This window comes from Sardina pilchardus, chromosome 21 (assembly GCF_963854185.1).
Source record: "Sardina pilchardus chromosome 21, fSarPil1.1, whole genome shotgun sequence".
Classification (NCBI taxonomy): Eukaryota; Metazoa; Chordata; class Actinopteri; order Clupeiformes; family Clupeidae; genus Sardina; species Sardina pilchardus.
The window spans coordinates 24,163,253-24,182,978 of record NC_085014.1 but is presented as its reverse complement, the minus strand read 5'-3'; the positions used below and the strand labels follow the sequence as shown (position 1 = coordinate 24,182,978).

Below are 19,726 nucleotides of genomic sequence, written 5' to 3'. Positions count from 1 at the left end.
GCAAATCAAACCAGCTAATAGGTTAAAGGTTAACTGAAATAAAATTATGCCAATCTCTTGGCATGTGAAGGATATGTGATGATGTGATATGTGACGTGGTGTTCTTGATGATACCAATTCACACAGGCTCTTTTTTGGTGTGCAACACAGTGTACAATTTGTCCTTGACAGGCATCATGAAGATATGTAATGGCACCAAAACGTTGTCCATGGACCCCCACCTATATAACGTTGTCAGCCTAAGCATTGTGAGCTTTTTCTGCGTGGGCAACATGCTCCTGAGCATTCCTCTGCTGGTGGCCATCTGTAGGTCTCCCTCCCTCCTCGGCAAGCCCCGATTCCTCTTCCTCTTCCACCTGCTCTTCTGTGACGCTCTGCAGCTGGTCATCTTGGTGGCCAGGTACGCCTTCCTCACCTCACGCCGCACCATGCCAGTGACCCACTGCGTGGTTCACATGTCTGCCAACCAGTTCTTGGCCACAGTGGCCCTCCTCCTGCGTGCCGTCCTGTCGGTGGACCGCTGCGTGGCCATCTTGCTGCCCCTGCACTACGAGATGCTGCTGAGCCCTGGACGGTGTCGGGTGGTGGTGGTGCTCGCCTGGACACTGCCCCTGCTGGTGAGCACAGGGGCCTTGTGGATGATGCTGGACCGCGTGCAGAATGCGGCCATCCCACTCTGCCTCCCTTTTGTGCTGGGGCTCTGTCTGTCAGACAACAGACCTGTGTTTATTTTCCTCATGGCCATCAGCGTCTTGCTGCTGCCTGTCTCCCTCCTCACCATCCTCGGCTGCTTCGCACTGCTCTGCTGGCAAACGCGGGGGAGGATCTGCACGCAGCGCCGGGCCGTTGTCACGCTGGCCTTGCAGGCCGTGCAGATGGTCATCCACGCCTTGTCACTGGTGCTGTTTATCATCAGAATCCTCACCAAGAAGGAGAGTGAACAGTGGTCGCTAGCCATCAACACCATTTATACTCTGGGCATCTCGCTCATCTCACTGGTCTATGGCTACCGCTCTCAAGAGCTGCGGTGCAGACTGCTGAAACACCTTGTGTGCAGTCAAGTCAGCACCAGCTAGTGAACTTTTCACAGCAATTATATTGTGCTCAACCTCAGGATCCTCTGCTGGCCCTTTTACATAGTCAAGGGACACATAGAAGTTCTCTCAGCACAAGCTCCTTGCACTGAGCCGTTACTGAGTCACAAAGATAACATGTTCAATAGCATATTTTATCTTTTTGTGGTTTCAAAGATTGAAAAGAGATGCATGATATTATCGGTAGGACATCAATATTGGAACATAATCGCTAAAGAATTGCATTATCGGCATCATCAAATACAAGTTTCAGCAGATATTCCTAGACTATAATCAGTGCAACCTAACAGGGTTTCATAGGAAGCATTATACAAATAAATAGCCTGGTCCTATCAAACACTTGTAGTACATTAATGTACTGAGACTGGCCACTTTCCATTGCCAAGCGTGGACTTCCTTGAATGCAATACTCTGTTGATGTTAAAAAGTACTGGATCTGCCCAGAGCCACTGACTCAGATCTGCCATAACCAATCATGAAGGTTACATGGTAGACAAAGCCAGGCCTTGTTTTAGCAAATGCACAAATGTACTTATATGACGTGTTAATGATGCTACAATATCCTGACAATCAGCATCAGTCTTTGAAGGAAATCATACTTTCATCAGTGCTTTTATCAGATATGTGTAAATAAACATGCCACTTTAAAAACAAACTTGTTGGCTAGTACATCTGGATACCTTATGATATTACCTGTATATTTGATCATCAACATGATAAGGATTATAATGTGTGCATAACATAATAGTTGTTCTATAGTTTGTTTGATTTTGTGTGTAAACTAAAGCATGTAACACCTGGATAAAACCAGCTCCAGTCACCATCATGCTGATAAGGTGTGAACAGAGTAAACACAAAAGAGGAAGCAGTCCCGTCTGTTTCAATAACAATATCTACCCATTCATCTACACCCAGCCCTCTGTTTGGTCCTGAATAACGTGAGTATCTTTTGCACAGCATATAGCTGTTTTATCTTGCTACGCAGCTGACACAAGCAAAGACACAGACAAAAGTAACTGCTTAAGTAACTGCTATATTTATACTTAGAATTCTAACTGCTTATGCAGTCAAATACAAAACATTCAGTACTCAAGGGCAAAGGTGTACAAATACAAAGAGGGTGCAAGAATATCCAGTACATATAAGAAAACACACACACAGCATCACTTAACATTACAGATTAAAGTATGTAGAGGCCAGTGCTAAGGGACAGGAGATATGGGGGCCTCCCTGAAGCTTACAGACACCCTCTGGCACAATTTAGGCACAAGGATGAGGTCAGCTGTAAAAATACAGAGCTTACTCCCTGAACACACAACGGCAAGCAAAAATACAAATTCAAGCAGCCAGAATTCAGTGAGGGAAAAAAGTACTATTGTATCTCTTATCATATAACTATCGTCTTTCATGTTACTATAAGACTGGGATATATTTGTGAACATCAGGAATGGCATGAGATCTTTGTGTTTAGGACCAACAGACAGGTTTTCTTTTGTTCCAGAGCAGATGTAGGCACTGTAGGATACCCCAAAATGTTTCTGGGAGTGAAGTCCACTGAAAATGACACAGCTGTGCTTTGCAATTTTAAACATCAGCCATTGAGCAAACCAGATCATGACACATATTGTTTACCAACACTTGGCATGATATTAAGCAAATGGTTTTATACACTGACTTGCAATGTATTTAACCAGAGCTTCCCATAACAGTACTTGGCAAACAGTATATGGGGCTAAATGCAAACATACTGTATAACTGATGAGTTTTGAATGGGAATGTCAGATTTAATACAATTTGTAATGTTATCATTGTAAACGACCTCAGTGCACAGCACAGGTGTAGTAGTGACCACAGGGGACTAATGACACTACATGCCCCCTGCCCCTGCCACTGAAGATAGAGACTCGGCTGATCAGTACAGGCTCGTTTTCTTCATGATGCGAAAGAACTCCTGCTGGTTCACCTCCCCATCTCCATCTCTGTCTGCCTCATCAATCATTTCCTACAAGAGCGATGAATCACACACAGCTGTTACAACAATGCATTGCACATACATAATGCAATATGTTTATCAAATTGCTGTTACAGATTCTCACATTTTTAATTTGAACTAACCAATCAATATTATGTAGCCTACCTGCAGTTCCTCATCTGTGAGGTTCTCTCCCAGTTCTTTGGCCACTCTCTTGAGGTTGCGGAATGATATTTTACCCGTCTCGTCATCATCAAACAATCGGAAAGCTTTAAGGATTTCCTCCTTAGAATCCTTCTCAGCCTATAAAATGGACAAATTAGTTAAGAGAACAGAAATGTTAGTCTACAGACGACTCAAAGAAAAAGGCATTTTCCAGACAGACCAAAGCCTCACCATCTTCTGAGTCATAACCGAGAGAAAATCATTGAAAGAGATTTTTCCAGTGCCTTCCTTATCCACTTCTGTGATCATCTTCTTGATCTCCTCCTTCTTGGGCTCAAACCCCAGTGCTCGCATGGCCACCTGCCACAAAAAAAAGCACTTCATCATGGTCTATCTAGATTAAACACACACTGATACAGCTATCAGAGATTAATAGCTCACCTTCAGTTCCTTCACATCAATGTGACCAGAGCCTTCTGTATCAAAGAGCTCAAATGCCTCCCGTATCTCCTGCCGCTGTTCCTCTGTCAGTTCAGGTTTGGGGCTAGTTTTCTTGCGTGGAGCTACCGCCCCGAGTGATGGCCTCTTGGCACTGGTGGCCTGTGGACAACAGGTTGAGTGGGAGGGTAAAATCAGGTAACTGTAGCCTTGTGCTTTCACTCATATTCCAAAAAGCTAGGCTAGGCCTACTGTAAAATCCAACGGTATGGTTTATTTGCCTACATGTGCAAATGTTACACACGACATTTTTCCACACGACATGCTACATACGAAAAAACGTACAAATAAGTTGTTACGCGCAAATCGTGACAGTGATAAATGGCCTAGCCACACCGGCCGACACACATTAGAAATCAATACTATGCAACGGGGCTGAAATTTCAGTAAGGTAGCTAGCACTAGTAACTGTCCTGCGTTCTTACCATTATGTATCTAGATGGCTACCGATGCAAAAGCCAGCTGATCCTCTGCTACCGAAACAATCACGTACACGCGACGTGTGGTTGGTAAATGTGCACGATCAAGCACGTGACAACTGTAATATTTAATGCATTTCCAGATTGCCAATTTTGTTTACGTTCGCTCAAGGGGTCGTCATCGTCGGCCCAGAAATTATGATCAGACCAGTTTTGTTGGTGGTCCGCGGTCGGCAAGGCTACAACACTCTCAACATCGATTGGATATATGCCACATGTGACATTAGATTGAGCATTATCATTGGCTGATCTTTGCGTCGCATAGTGTGCATTAGATCTACACAAATCATTCTGTAACAGTGTTATCAGTGCACGATTGCATCTTGTTACAGCAGTACACTTTAGCCATTTCTTTTTCCTTTGCATTTTACATTAGGCTTATCATTTTTCTTTTCAGTTTTTATATCGAAAATAAAAGCGTCAATCTCTTGAAATAAAGGAATCCATAGGCTACCATGCCTACATTTAGCAAGCCATATAACAAGCTCAGGCTCTAAACTCTCCAGGGACTGTTACAACATTCTATATTATCACCCTACAACCGTTTACCTATGCCGTTTACCCACATAGGCTATGGCTCTGGGCTAGGCTAAGTAAAGAGGAAAGAGGCGGGTCGTTGGATGGGTAGGACGGATGACTGATACAAATAACCATTGATTGGTCTGAGCATGGCGTTCTTTTGCGTTACTTTGTATCATTGGCTTATCTTACTTGTCAATTTGATGTCGGCGGTTTTCACCCACCAATGAGATTATTTCCAACTCATCAGCTGATGCAGTCTCATATTTGTATCGTAACTTGTCTCGACTAGTGGCGTTTGAGCATCTTTCAAGTGAGTTGTTGAATTCAGAAATTCTGTTGCTTATGTAGCCTGTTTGATGGATTGTAAAGTGTAAGCTACTTGTAAATCGGCCTATGTGTAGTTAGTGCATGTAGGCTATGTATTTTAATGTATTTTTTTTAAAATACTGAGTAGGACTAAAGGTTAACACGTGCTGTATGTTGTAGCCTATCTCTCAGGTTCGGAATATCCTGCTCAGGATGGCCACACGCATTCGACCAGTAAGTTTTGAAAAGAAGTCATTGACTGTAGAGTCGTTTTCTAGAATAGCCAATTTGTGAAACATAATTACATGCACCAATTTGCTAGATATGCCGAATATTTAAGCTACTAACTTTGTTTTATTTTTACTGTAACTCTACTTTTACTGTAGATCTGTTACGTGTTTTAACGTCAGCCTTACTGTGTCTTACACCTTACAGTTAGTGCTAAATAATCATTTTCCTCTGTGAAAGCCTGTTTACTTTATTGTGCACAGAGCAGCAAAAGGTGTGCTGTCATCGGTGGGTCAGGGTTCCTTGGGAGACACCTGGTGGAGAAGTTGCTGGAAAGAGGCTACACAGTCACAGTGTTTGACATTCGGCAGAGTTATGACCTCCCTGGAGTGGCGTTTCATGAGGGGGACCTTTGCGACAAACAGGTGAGCTTATTTGCGGCAATAAAAAAAAACAAGTTTTGTCCAGAGACATAGAAACATTTAAAAAGAGAATGACATTCCATTGAATTTTTGGATACAGCAATGGCATCAAAGGTTTTCTCTCTTTCTCTAGGCTTTACTTAAAGCTTTTCAGGACGTTCCCCTGGTGTTTCACTGCGCCTCTCCAGCCCCTGCCAGTGATGATCGTGCACTATTCCAAAAAGTCAATGTTGACGGCACCCGCACTGTCATACAGGCCTGTCAAGAGAGTGGAGTACAGGTAGGAGGCACTGTGTCATAGAGCATTCGTCACTTTATGTATCTCAATGTAAGAATTGTACTGTATACACACAGATACTTGGCTCACCTGAAAGACATAACAATTACAAGCTCATCTGATTTCTTTGATGACACATGATGATGATGATGGAAATATGTGTGTCTGGCGGCTGTTTCAGAAACTGGTTTTGACGAGTAGTGCCAGTGTGGTGTTTGAGGGCACTGACATTAAAGATGGAAAGGAGGACCTTCCATATGCGAAAAAACCCATTGATTACTACACCGAGACCAAGATTCAACAGGAGAAGGTAACAGAGATTCAATAGAAATGGGGGGAGGGGAAATATTGTTTGTAGGTGACAATTAAGGATTTTAAAGATGTGCCTTTACTGTAAGTCTGTAAGTATACCAGAACATTCTTCATTTGTCTCAGAAAGTCAGATGTTTGACCTGGCCTCCAATCTATATATTTGACTAAGGACTTGAACGTTTTTAGCATGTATGCCAGTGCGACAGTAGAATGTAAAGAAAGATAGATAGATAGATAGATAGATAGATACTTTATTGATCACCTAGGGGAAATTCAAGAAGGTGGTGACACATGGGACAACTTTTTGAGCAATGTTGCTGAGCAACCACATAACCAGTTCCATTTATTCTGATTGGACGATTGTGACGATTTGACACTATCAGTGATTTAAAGTTCTAAAAAAAAGAAGAGAAAGCCAAATCTCAATGGGAACATGCCAGAACCACAATATTGAAGAACATTGCCAGGCAACGTTGCTCTAAGATTTGCCCCATATATCATCAGCTAAAGGACAAGCAGTCAAAGGTTTCTTCTGCTGTTGCTCTCAGCTGGTGCTTGAGGCCTGTAATAAGGAGAAAGGCCTCATCACGGTCGCCATTCGGCCCCATGGCATCTTTGGCCCCAGAGACCCTCAGCTTGTGCCCATCTTGGTGGACACTGCCCGCCGCGGAAAGATGAAGTTTATCATCGGGTGAGTGATTATGATTAAGGACTGGCATCACTAAGACTACAGATCTCACTACTAAATGTATGATGTAATGTAATGATGAAATGCTTTGACACCTGAACAGGTGCAAAGAATGTGATTTAGAAATGTAGCAGTGAGAACAAGCATGCTTCAGAAAGCAGGGTAGTGTTTCTCATTTCCTCTTGATTTCCAGAGACACTCTCACATTCCTTATTTCAGACATGAATACAGAAACTAGCATATCTTGTTAGATCGGTATTTTAAGCGGCATTGTTGGTCAAGTTGGTCAGGTTTTGCTCACACGTTCATGTTGGCATACTGTACTGTATTTGTGTCCTGGCAGTGACGGCTCTAACCTAGTGGATTTCACTTTTGTGGAAAATGTTGTTCACGGGCACATTCTGGCTGCGGAGCACCTGAAGCCAGACTCACCACTCTGTGGCAAGGTCAGAACCAGCTAACAGATTAACTTAAATGATCATTCACCCCCATCCTTCACTCTGTCACTCTCTCTCTGTCTCTTTCTGTCACACATTCTCTCTCTCCCGCTGGCTTGCTCTAGCCATCTTCCATCCTCTCTCATTAGTACACACCTTCATTACTACTCTCTCCTCACCTGCATGGGCATTCACACAAAAAAAACATACACACACCCTTTGCCCTCTCCGTGACATATGTAATGTACATGCATCCATTGATGAATGAGCCTGGAAGTCACACACCGTGTTATCACACTTAATCTCCCCGTGTAATCCCTTCGACCTCCAGGCCTACCACATCACCAACGACGAGCCGGTGCGCTTCTGGGACTTCATGTCCCAGGTGCTGGTGGGGCTGGGCTACGACGCGCCGCGCTACCACCTCCCCTACCAGCTGGTGTACGCCATCGCCCTGCTGCTGTGGCTGCTGGCCCTGCTGCTCCGGCCGCTGGTCCGCATCAAGCCCACCTTCACGCCCATGCGCGTGGCGCTGGCGGGCACCCACCACTACTACAGCTGCTCGCGGGCGAAGCAGGACATGGGCTACCGGCCGCCCGTCAGCCTGAAAGACGCCGTCACCCGAACGGTGGAGAGTTACCCGCACCTGCGGAAGGGAGCCTAGCGCGGCTGCTGACATGTTTAGTTCACGAGTCGCTCACTTGCGCTGCCTGGTTGGGTGTCTGTTTGTAAGAGTGTTTTGAAAAAGACTGCCTAAACGTGTGGACACAACTGCTAATTGTGAGCCATTGTATGTGTTGAACTTGAAATCTATATGTTCTCCTCTATAATATGCATAGTATGCATAAATGAGTGCATTTCAACTACCACCTCATCTGATCTGATACCTCGTCCCCAGGCATGTACTGTAACTATGGTTACCTTCCTATGTGAGTGTGTGGTGTTGTCAACTCCCCTTCAGCAGGGTAGGTGTGTGCCATTCACAACAAAAGGCCTGACTGATATTTAGGAATTCACTTGTTTGTCAAAGCCCATACTAGATTCCCATTTGAAATTCACTCATCATGCCTTAATGGGTTACACTTGAATATGGCTCATCTACTGGGACCAACATTCCTGAGAACTGGAAAGTTTTGTTGTTGAAATCAATATTTGTCTAACAGTTAAATGATAAAAATCAGCAGTTAAAGCAGTTCATTTTATAGTTATGATGATAACCATGCCACTTTGTATGCATAGCACTTTGGAATGACTTAACTTGTGAACATATTTCACTTTTCCCAAATGAAGATGTTTCCAAAACCCTTTCGACTTGCTTTATGTCATGCTTCCAGTATATTTTTAGCTTTCAACAAACTGATGGAGTTGATGTAGTTACACTGTGATTCTGTATTTGCATGAAAGGTCAAGCACATAGATTTGCATAGCAAGGTGAGCAGTTCAGCACTCCGCACTGCTGGTTCAGTATGTGCATGTGCCACTGCCTCATCATCCGGTATACTCTGCACTCTGGAACATTCTCCCCTCACTTCGTAAATGTTGGGTTGAGCATGAATCAAAATGACTTGGGCCTGATACTGAGATAAAGGTGGCTCAGTCCTGCGTTGTTTTCATTCCAGTTGTTGGTGTGGTGAAGGGGTGGAGAGATTCCAGACATTCTCTGAGCAACCTTGAGAGCCAGGAGGCTGGAGAAACCGTGACAGTGACTCAAGTGGGCAAAGTCGCCTGACAGGTTTATACCATGGCTTCAAGGGGGAAGTGTGTATGTGTTTGGGGGGTGGGGGTGGGGGTGGGGGCGGGGTTGGTATCTATGGATGAATTTTGGCAATCCACCTGGCAGAGTTGTAGTCATGCCAATGTGGTTGCCACATTCACATTTTTTTGTGTGTCACTTTGCTGTATCCTGATTCCATCCACTCGTGTGTGCAAATGCAAGATGACTAAGAGTCAACCTAACTGATGAAGTTGCGACATCGCTCTCCCCACCCAACTTCTGTGAAAAGGCACAGCATTTTAGACGTATGTGCGGTATGCACGTCGACGTGATTGTTTTTGTTGCCAACGAGGTGGGATGGGTGTCACTCACGGTGTCTTTCAGGAGAGGGCTCTGCTGGAGGCAGACAGGGTTTTTGTTGTCTGTGTTCACACGCCACTCATCTTCCCTGGTTCAGACCAGAGAAAGCATGTCATCAATTAATCTAATCTGTTATCAGCTCCTTGAAGTTGCCATTTCTGTCTCTCCCTTTCTCTCTCTTTTCCATTGTTCTCATGTGCCTGTAATAACACAGTATGTTCATCTTGGCCGAGCACCGAAGTCGAACCCTACGTACATACCACGTGTAGTGGACATCATTCTGAGGCACCTTGCCATGCAAGTAAGTGGTGGTGTGATTAAAGATCCGCTGACGAACCGTCTCATTAAAACGCATAAGAAGTTGAGCTGGGCCTCCCCGTGCAGTGAGCCCAAGGACCGGATCTCCCTCAGGAGCACAGAGGCTGTTTGTGCCACATGCCCCATTAGTCTTTCACCTGTCAGCCATATTTGCACTAATGTACGTCCTTGCTGAAACAATGGGAAAAGAAGTAAATAGAAACTCCCAGTCCCCCCTGTTTTCATATCTCAATGCGCGCGCTCACACACACACACACACACACACACAAAGGAGAACAAGCACAGACATACACTCCCACCATGGGTAACTTGGCCACCCTGACTGGCTGGGCTTGTCAGTGCCAACGCCCGGACCTGTTCACTCAGGGGAGACACCTGTCAGAGGGTGGAGACTTTGTTTCCACTCTCAGTGACAGCGGCAGTCCTCTCCTCTCCTCGCCTCACTATCTGGGCTTTGCCATCAGTTGGCTGTTAAGAGCGATCGAAGGAGCAGCTGTTGTTCAGGACTTCTAGCACAGGTAGGTCGAGATAATGACTTGCCCAGCTTTATTTGTTTACGATTCTAGGCTCTATATGGTAGATAGGAAGGTAGGGGAAATGTGTCGGAAAGTTATTTTCTTTGGATGTTAAGTGTGTATGCCTGATGTGAGGGCTTGTGAGTTTGACACATGGGGAAAGCTTTTGAAACTTAAGCAGGGATAGTTTTCAGGTGTTCACTTCCTTACTCCCTGACACGTTGGGACTGTTTGCCAAACATAAAACCATTTAGCTGCCCGTGTATTTGCTCTTCTTAGTCTGCTGTGTGAAAGACTCTCCCTTCCCGTTCATCTTGTATTGAGCCACTGTGTTTGCGCTCTCTCCCTCTCATAATATGTCTTAGTGTGTGGAAAGTTCACCATATACTGTAGCTATCGGTTCACTTCAGTCAAAGGGTCACGACTCACAGCCTTAGTTTTTGTGCTGCACTATCTGTAGGCAAAGAATTTCCTGTAACGCTGAACAGATTTGTGTAATAAACTGGCAGTCCTCCATTGTTTTGCATAAGCTCCTAACCTGACTTTTCCCTGGCCGGGGTTGAATGTAACTGTTCTGTACTTTAACCCCCTTCTAGCTTCGGGCATAGTGTTTTGTTTAAACTTATATAATCATTAGTGAGTTGTTGATTGATCTAATTTCAATCAAGCCGTACTTTTAGGCCCCTAAGAAACACAATTGGGAGAAATGTCTTGATCTGTCATCTTGATCGCAGGGTTAGCTCACCTGAACACTTATCTTTGTGGCCCCTGATAACTGTAACCACCTCAGTATGCAATGGCTTTGTATGAGTGTATTGCTCGATCTGGTGGTTACTCTTTAACTCTTTTCTTAAGAGAGAGAGAAATGTGAGGGTGTGTTTGTATGTGTGTGTGTGAGATAGAGAGAGAGAGAGAGAGAGAGAAAAAAAAGAAAGAAAGAAGAGAGAGAGAGAGAGAGTCTGTTGTGTGAGTATGCGTTGTGTAGAAAGTGGTAGGACAGGCCTTTCCACATGGTTCAGTGGTGAGAGTCCGGAATGCAGGGCCCATGTCATGAAATGGGGTTGCTCTAATTTGTTCCCATTGATGTAAGTTTACCATAAGTCAAATGGTAGCAGTAGGAAGCATTTAAAATACCAGTTCACATCACTGATCTTCACTTATGTAAGCAGCTTACACGACCAGTTAGCACTGGGTCGTGTTTACTTTCACAGTATGAATTGAGAAGTAAACAACATTTAAAGAAGGTCCAATGTTGTTTTGGTGATGCAGAAACTACAGCCACTTCTGTATTCTGTGCTATTGGAACATTTATCCAACATAATGATCTAAATCACAGACTCCCCTCTTTTCTACACAGGTGACACTGCAAAGAAAGCAACACGTGATCCACGCACAATGTCAAAGGGTGAGCTAACCGTGTCAACGGCCAATCTGCTTTGATCCTTTTCACGTCTAGCTTCATTGAAGAATTAATGCTGCTGGATTGTTGCCACAATTGGATGACATTCCTGTCATGTTCAGCGCACATCCACACTGTTGACACTGTTGAGACTTCAGCTGACTCATCAGCAGTTTGTTGCACACACACACTGAAAAACTGATTAGTAAGCATGCGTGACAACATCCCTTTAGTTTGATCAAGTCCTTTTTTTCATGGGTTTGTTTATGTCGAAAAAAGAAAAGTACTGAAAGCCTGCTGCGTGTACCTGTTTTTAATAGCTTTACTGACAAGGATTTGTGTTTCATCCCTAAAGATGAGAGAACAAGTGTTATGCGGACCACTAAGGTTCGGACGGCTCTCAAGGGAGATTGCAGTTGGATCCAGAGGCGCAAAGATCCTGAGCCTGAGGAGGAGGAGGAGAAGCCATGGTGAGGACCAGGGGAGAGGAGCGAGGTGGAAGGTCTGGAACATCCACTCATTCACCATGTATTGAATAACTATATGGTGGTTACTCACTTATAGTGCACTGTACTGTATATAGTGGATGAGTGGATGTTTCAAACACAGGGCATATCTTACGATGAATGAGCACACCCCCCCTCCCCCCATCTCAATTCATTATTTTGGTGACTTACAGGATGGCTGAGGTCCGGGCAAACCGCCTGAATGGAGCCCCAATAGAGACCAGTCCGGTCTCTTCGCCTACAACCAAAGCGCCAGCTTCCACAGATACCACAGAAAGGTAAACATTCCACCGGGCTGATTAGGCCACCCACATGTGATAGAAATGAATCACATTTTTTCCATTCTAACAGACTTTCTCTTTGGTCACATGCATAATGTCACTATTTGTTTGACCTCCACAGTACAAAATCACCAGCATCAGGATATCTAATCAGGTAAGGCCAAGTGCTTTTGTGAATATGAAGTCAACTGAACGCAGACTAGTTGATTGACAGATTAACCTCATGACGTGATCTGCTCTTACAGAGGGGTTTTCAAAAAGACGGACACCAAGCCCGCTTCCTCAACCAATGGCATCAGGTGAGAAATAGACGTCATAGATAGTACCAGTGGTAGTCTCAGCTCACAAGGTATTCCTTGTCCCTGCTGCGCATGCCAATAACTGTGTCTTTTAAAGAGGACATAACGTGATGAGCTATGTGAGCATAACAGAACAGAGTTATTTAGTAGAGCTCTAGCACTTCAGCAGTTCCAATCTGCCCAGTATATAAGAATCTGTATCTACATCACACAGTACTCCTGCGCCAACCTCCACCTTCACCAAGAAGCCGTCCGAGGCATACAAGAAAATGTGAGTGCCATCCATACAGTATATACATCTATCTACAGCTAGCGTAACACATGTCATCTCAGCTAATCGTATGGAGCGCTCGGTTTCACCACAACCTGTTCTGTGTCTCCAGAGCCCCTCATACGGTGCGGTCCTCCACAGAGCCCACAGTCCAGACAGAACCGCAGCTTTCCCCCGAGGAGGTGGAGAAACGGTGAGAGAGAGAGAGAGTTCTCTGAATGTTCTCTGGATGTTCTATTGAATATGTCCTTTACTTTATGTAATTGATTGACAAGAACAAAAAAATGCATTCCTGTGTTTCAGTACGGAGGCAGCCAGTGGTGTCCTACAAAACACGAAAGCTGCCCGGCAACGATCCTACGTCCTCTCTGCAGCCAAGAAATATGAGTAAGTTCCTGGTGTCACTGCACCAAGAGTGCAGTAACACTAGCTGCTTACAGGGGAGGGGAATCACTAGGACAGTCACACAGATCACACAATCTATCCGACAGATGTAGAGGTGCAAGACAGTAGCCTACAACTGCATGCTGTACAGCCTTTGAGACTGAAATAGGACTTAAGGCATATCTACTTCTTAGCAGTGGATGAGTTTACAAGGGCATATTTTCAGCCCATTGATATTAGAAAGGATGTTGGACATCAGTGGCATTTTCCATTATTATGGTTGTCATGCTGTTTCCAAAAATGTTGGTATTTCCACATTCTATTCAATCAGATCCCCAAGCCAACCAGAATCTCCTCCAGAGAGCACTGCCACATCATTTGTGGCTAAAAGGTAGAACATCTAAACTATCCATTCTTGTGTGTGTATGTGTCTGTGTGTCTGTGTGTTGCTCTCAATATTCTCTTTCTGTGGTTGTTCTGTCTGCACTTCGTCCCTAAGTTACTAAGGCACTAACCATAGTGATAATAATCTACTCTAATGATTTAATGTGGACATAAATGACTAAACTGCTGGATGAACTTGGACAGGGTGGAGATCAGCGACGATGAGACCGATACTCCAGAGGAGCCCGTCTCGGCCCCTCCCGCTCCGGCATATCCCGCTCCGGTGCTTCCCGCTCCGACTCCCGTTAAACGCGTCCCCGCGCCAGAGCCCACTCCGCCGCGGCCCACTCTACCGGCCAGGTGAGACAGGCAGACCCACCCACCCACGCCTGAGCCGCCGCTGCTCCGAACTCCCACACATGCAAATGTCCAGTGGACGGCGCGGTCATGTGTCTGTGTTTGTGTGTCACCAGGGTGAAGAAAGAATCTCCCCCAGAGGTCGTGACCCCTGAGCCGGTGCCCCAAGAGAGTGTTCCTGAGCCTCCTGCTGAACAAAGGTCATACACTATAGTACATGTATATTCACTGCATTGTGTTTTAATACATTTCATAAGTGTAAGTATTTAACGACTGGCTCGTTTTGTCTCCCCCCAGTGCTGAAACTCTAAGTGCTTTGTCAGACACCCTCTTATCTTTCAACACGGAAGATACCAGGTAAAACTTCCTTAACGACACACCCACGACTACAAAAACAAAAGCGTGAACACAAAGGACACAAACACAACACAGATAACATCGTTGTGGATGTTTCATCTGAGTTGTCAGAGCCTCATTTTTTTTATCTCTCATCTTCCACAGTCCAAAAAAGAAGCAAGAAGCCACTCCTGTGGTTGATCTGATCTCCAGCCCTGTTAAAGAACGGTAGGCACTGTCATCACTCAGCACCTCCTGGCTCTGTGTTCTCCGTGTGCTGTGATACTGTGGGTTTGCACACCTCTGCTGACTACAGCAGACCACCTTAGTCTGCTCATAAACAGGCACATTGAATTGATAATATCACTTGTCTCGTGGCTCTCCTGCTAGTAGTTCATATACGTTTTTTTCACTGTCCATGATTACATGTTGATAAAAAATGAGCGTTATTCTCTTTACAGCGTAACACACACAAAGCCAGTATTGCTTGAAGAAACAAAGACAGTGGAAACCAGGTAATTAAAACCAAGAAGACCATTTTATTCAATGGCTTGAAGGAGAAATCCGGCGAGTTTTCACATAGATCTCCATTTCTTGAGGTCACCGAGTACTGTCGGTATAAAAAACCCTGAAAGCATTTGGTTTTACCTGGCTCAAGTTGCGTCAACCAGCTCCTCGGGCATGTGAGCCCTCATGTACATTCCCACAGTGAGTGTAGCGCTGTAGCTGCTTGGCTGCGTTAGTTGCTGCTGTAGCAACTCGAGCTAGATCAAATCTATTGTTTTCATTTTGTTTTATACCGAGACAGTACTCGAATCAATATGATTAACTCGCCGGATTTGTTCATAAACAATTCCCCCCCCTTTTTAACAAGTCTTTCTGTGCGTTTTAAATCGTTCTGAATAAGTTTTAAAATAAGTTTATAATCTCTTATGATTTGTTTTGATTTGCTTCATTTTGTAGTGTTGATCCTGAACCCATCCCTGAGCCAAGTAGCGACCTCCATAATGATGACCTTGTTGACCTTGCACAGAGGTTGGTGTGATGAGTAATGTTTATCCTAGTGTGAATATTCTGAATATTCTCTTTGTAGATTGAGTTCATGGTACATGCATGCATGGTTATGGCTACACTACTGTTAGCTGTCATTTTGTCTTTCTAACAACACTAATCTTCACATATCCACATGGTGGGAAAATCTCTTAAATCCAGAGACTCTGCCTTCTATTCTTAAAAGCGGAATTTTCGTAAAATCGCAATTGTCATGAGATATTTGTGAAGGACAGCCAAGATGATGTGCCTCCCGACACCTTCCTATTGTGTAACTCTTTCGTGTTGATGCCTGTTTTGTCAGCGGAGACGTGGAGCAGGTGGACACTCCTCCTAGCAGCCCCCCGGCGTTTAGTCACGATCTCCTGACAGGGCCCGAGAGGTAAGAGCTTCACCATACACGATTCACTGATGCTCAAGACATGAGGAAAGAGTGAAATTGAATGTGAATGAAATGGACTTTCCACAGCTTTCCTGTCCAGACAAAGAAGACTACTGGAACACTTGATCTACTTGCTGATGATATCATCCCAATTGATACAAAACGCACCAGGTGAGATGAATGAGATATTGTGTGTATTTCTCTATTCATCTTTTGTTTACAGCTATCTTAAGTAACATACATCTCTCTTCATTTCTCTCTCTCTAGCCTCTCTGACACAGACGATCTACTGAGGTATGATACATGTGCAGCCTTTCTATTTCATGAGCTATTTGCAGAGACAGAATTTCATTCTCATTTACTCTTTTGTTAATCAGTCCCACAGAAACTGTCACCATAACTACCAAAACTACAGTCATTACTGAAGACAGGTATGGCACGGCAGTCTTCTATTTCTGATATACTGTACGTGCGGGTGTATGTTTAGTGTCTTGTACAATAACTTTTCAAATTAGCTTCACATACAAAGTGTTGGGTCACTCATATTGATTACACTGTTAAATAACAGTCATAAACAACTGACACTAACTGTGCTCTTTTTCAGTGATGATGAGACTGACCCCAAGACCACCACCACAAAAACAGTCACCACCACTGTTGTCGAGGACAAGTAAGGTTCCAGTTGTCAGCACAGTGCTCCCTACATGCCAATATAAGCATTGGCATAACAACCAGCCTTTTCCCTGTACTGTTTCAACTACTTCAGCTAAGGCTGACCATTGATGTTCATTTCAATATATTTGACCTATATCTGTGAAATTGTTTCTTTTTTTCTTTTTTTAGCTCTGTTGATCCATTTGATCCTTTTCCAAAAGTGACCACACCCATTAAGAGGTAAATATGTTCTTTTTGTTGTAACAGTTTAGAGGGACTAATATTCAGTAACAAATATTGTGACAGCAGCAATAACACATTGTTCAATTTCTAGCCCTGTGGAGCTATTTGATCCTCTTGTACTCAACACAAAAACCAGGTAAGAAACTTTGTTAATCTTATCTGTACGATAAAAAAAACAAAAAAAAAAACAATGTAAGCACTGATCCTGACATGATATTAAAAATGCAGTTACTTGGGTACCGTTACTAATGTGTTTGAACCATAATGTTTGAATCATGTTGACTACTGTGGCCTATATGGTTTTACCGATGCTATTGTTGCTATAAGCCCATGAAATTAAAGCTCATTCTTAATATGTGACATCTCTACAGTTCCACAGATCCTGTCGCCCCTCCTAGTCCCATTCCTGATGACAGGTGAGACCTATCTAGTCCATGGGTGCATTTCAATAGGGATCCTTTTGAAAGTTACTCTTTTGGTATCAATGTAGATGACGATAGGCTGCTTGCTGATGTATTTTTGTTTCTTGTTACACCAAATGACAGCATGCCTACTGATGCGCTTGTGGACCTAGCTGACGACATCATCCCTATTGACACAAACACCACAAGGTATGAGAACAGCGATCTTAAAGCAGCCTTGTCTCTCTATTCCTATTACATGGACAGACGTGTGACAGTCCAACTATTGTGGTTGACTTTATTCCTGTCTCCCCCTCACAGACTCATTACTAACAGAAATTGGGAACGCTTTGACACCCAAACTCAGGACACCACACCTGAAAGGTAGGAAAGAAAACAAAGTAGGTTTGATGGAAAGATCATATCTGAACCTTTTGACTAACTGTATGTTCCACGTGTGTGTGCGTGTGTGTGTGCCACAGTGAGGAGGAGGAGGACGAACCTGCTAGCAGTGATGATCTGGTCCCAGTTCGATATGAGAGGAAGTGAGTATTGGCATCTCCTAAGAAAATCTCCAGTGGATGTGGTGGAATTTTTTTAAATCCATCCATTGGATTGTTTGACTGAAGTAGAGTGCTGGAAAGGGCACCAGGGCATCGTCATTTCAATTTCACTTTGCCTGTTGTGTTGCTGCTGCTTGTTGGCTTCGGTGAGGCATGGAGACTTCAAGCTAGTGACATACAAACACATTTAAATTCAGAATCACTCACTTTTCATTAGTGTGATTTCAGGTACTCTTCACCCTTTATTCCTTACCATAAACTCAACATTCACAACTGAAATCTCTGGAGTTTCTCAGGGCTGAATTGACTCTTATCTGTCTTCTTGGTCATTTGTTTGAGTAATCTATGATTTATATTTAGGTCCACAGACAACGATTCCCCGTGGGATAGATGGACCTCCCCCACTGTTGATGCCACTAAAACAGAGGAAAGGTATGGACCACTGTTACACCATATGCTCATGCGTATTAAATCAGTGTTCAGGTAGACCTGATGATCAAGGAACACACAGTTACCAACATCACAACTTTTGTGGAAAGGGAAGCCAGCACATGTCAAGACCAAACATATATGCTCATACTACACAAAACAACATTCGTTATTGTTATTGGATCTGAATATAACATGCCTTATCCCATACCTCTGAGTAATGTCACTTCATGATTTCTGTGACTTTTTTTCTTTTAGCCCAGTTGATGCTGACCAGGAGAGCACCTCATCAGATTCAGAGGCAAAGAAGTAAGTAACAGAAAGGAGTGTAAAGTAGATTTTAAAATACTATGGTTCTGCTCCAATTGTCACATATTGGCACCCCCTAATCACATACTTTCTTTCACAGAGGGATTGTGCTCTTCAAGGAATATGTTGATGACAAAAGGTAAGCCTATGAACAATGTAACCACCAATAATGTTATTTTATGTTAGTAACTAAGTATGCACAATTTTGTATTATGGTTGACAAGTTGATATGGTTAATCCCCCACAGTGACTATTCGACAACACGCTCCACCCCATATGACTACGACCGCGCCAGGTAAGTCTTGTTTACACTGAAGCAAACCATCCTGGATTATACTATTAGCGACACTGTGAAAAATTAATCACAATAAACCTGTGGAACTTTTTTTCTCAGTAATATGTCTGCCTGTACATACTGTGGAGAGCTTGTTGGCAGCGATGCAAAGATCACTATTGAACATCTCAATATCTCATGCCATCCATCGTGTTTCAAGGTAACCGGCCAAGCATTTTAAAATCATTTATTGACATAACCCTTTATTTTGTTGGGATGAATAAATACTTAAAATCATCTCAGAAATACTTAAAACTGAGATTTGTTGTTCCCCCAACAGTGTGCCATATGTAGCAGGCCAATGGGAGACTTGCTCTTCAGCATGTTTTTGCACAACGGAATGGTGCACTGTGAGTCCTGCTATGCCAATGTGATTTGATACCCCCTCCCCCAAAAGATATTACCCATCATCCTAACAAGACTCGGACAGTTTGATACTTTTCAAATGATACATTACAGTTGTTATACTGATACTCAGTAAGAACATCAAAGTGCAAAAAATATACTTTCCAACTCCATTTGAATGAAGTTAAGATATCCTTTATGACATGAAGCTTTTATTCTCCCATACTAATAGAGGAATACTGAAATATTACTGTACTGATCTTACTGTATATTTGACGTAAATGAAGGACCTATAAATGTGTTGTGGGAGTGTATCTGCAACATCAGCAAGGCTTTGGAAAACTGTCACTGCATAAAAGTGAGGATTTTTGTTACAAGAACATGAGCTCTGTGTTCATCCCCATTGCCTGTGTCTTCTTCCTGCATAATGTGCTGTTCTGTTTGTAATGCCTTTTCTCAATGTCTTAATAAACCTTGCATGATTACCTAAAA

General features: G+C 43.6%; 4 protein-coding genes across 7 annotated transcripts; 3 read left to right on the top strand and 1 right to left on the bottom strand.

Moving 5' to 3' along the window:
• The first annotated feature begins 272 nt into the window (after positions 1 to 272).
• On the top strand, positions 273 to 1,076 carry LOC134068610 (olfactory receptor 6T1-like). The gene has a single exon (XM_062524295.1). It carries the CDS (start codon positions 273 to 275, stop codon positions 1,074 to 1,076), a length of 804 nt encoding a protein of 267 aa, XP_062380279.1.
• Positions 1,077 to 2,107: 1,031 nt separating this feature from the next.
• Positions 2,108 to 4,405, bottom strand: cetn2 (centrin, EF-hand protein, 2). The gene is made up of 5 exons (XM_062524927.1): positions 4,155 to 4,405; positions 3,673 to 3,831; positions 3,463 to 3,591; positions 3,232 to 3,369; positions 2,108 to 3,096 (listed from the first exon to the last, which is right to left on the bottom strand). The coding sequence occupies exons 1-5, from the start codon at positions 4,155 to 4,157 to the stop codon at positions 3,007 to 3,009; spliced, it is 519 nt and encodes a 172-aa protein (XP_062380911.1). The 5' UTR covers positions 4,158 to 4,405; the 3' UTR covers positions 2,108 to 3,006.
• A 582-nt stretch (positions 4,406 to 4,987) lies between these two features.
• nsdhl (NAD(P) dependent steroid dehydrogenase-like) lies at positions 4,988 to 8,705 on the top strand. 2 transcript variants are annotated; one of them, XM_062525106.1, is made up of 8 exons: positions 4,988 to 5,040; positions 5,217 to 5,270; positions 5,528 to 5,689; positions 5,820 to 5,966; positions 6,145 to 6,273; positions 6,824 to 6,966; positions 7,307 to 7,409; positions 7,732 to 8,705. In XM_062525106.1, the coding sequence occupies exons 2-8, from the start codon at positions 5,250 to 5,252 to the stop codon at positions 8,062 to 8,064; spliced, it is 1,038 nt and encodes a 345-aa protein (XP_062381090.1). In that variant the 5' UTR covers positions 4,988 to 5,040; positions 5,217 to 5,249; the 3' UTR covers positions 8,065 to 8,705. The 2 variants fall into 2 exon arrangements, with proteins under 2 accessions (XP_062381090.1, XP_062381089.1); XM_062525105.1 differs by lacking the exon at positions 4,988 to 5,040 and adding an exon at positions 5,068 to 5,100.
• A 1,450-nt stretch (positions 8,706 to 10,155) lies between these two features.
• On the top strand, positions 10,156 to 19,726 carry LOC134068782 (zinc finger protein 185-like). Of its 3 annotated transcripts, XM_062524541.1 has the most exons (33): positions 10,156 to 10,310; positions 11,665 to 11,712; positions 12,062 to 12,176; positions 12,386 to 12,490; positions 12,615 to 12,647; positions 12,739 to 12,792; positions 13,007 to 13,063; positions 13,176 to 13,256; positions 13,367 to 13,450; positions 13,779 to 13,838; positions 14,036 to 14,191; positions 14,305 to 14,388; positions 14,486 to 14,545; positions 14,690 to 14,752; positions 14,986 to 15,039; positions 15,488 to 15,559; positions 15,879 to 15,956; positions 16,044 to 16,127; positions 16,224 to 16,250; positions 16,334 to 16,387; positions 16,561 to 16,626; positions 16,800 to 16,850; positions 16,945 to 16,989; positions 17,225 to 17,269; positions 17,399 to 17,464; positions 17,576 to 17,638; positions 17,737 to 17,799; positions 18,178 to 18,249; positions 18,505 to 18,555; positions 18,656 to 18,694; positions 18,803 to 18,850; positions 18,950 to 19,049; positions 19,170 to 19,726. In XM_062524541.1, exons 2-33 carry the CDS (start codon positions 11,703 to 11,705, stop codon positions 19,266 to 19,268), a joined length of 2,139 nt encoding a protein of 712 aa, XP_062380525.1. In that variant the 5' UTR covers positions 10,156 to 10,310; positions 11,665 to 11,702; the 3' UTR covers positions 19,269 to 19,726. The 3 variants fall into 3 exon arrangements, with proteins under 3 accessions (XP_062380525.1, XP_062380526.1, XP_062380527.1); XM_062524542.1 differs by lacking the exon at positions 13,779 to 13,838; XM_062524543.1 differs by lacking the exon at positions 14,690 to 14,752.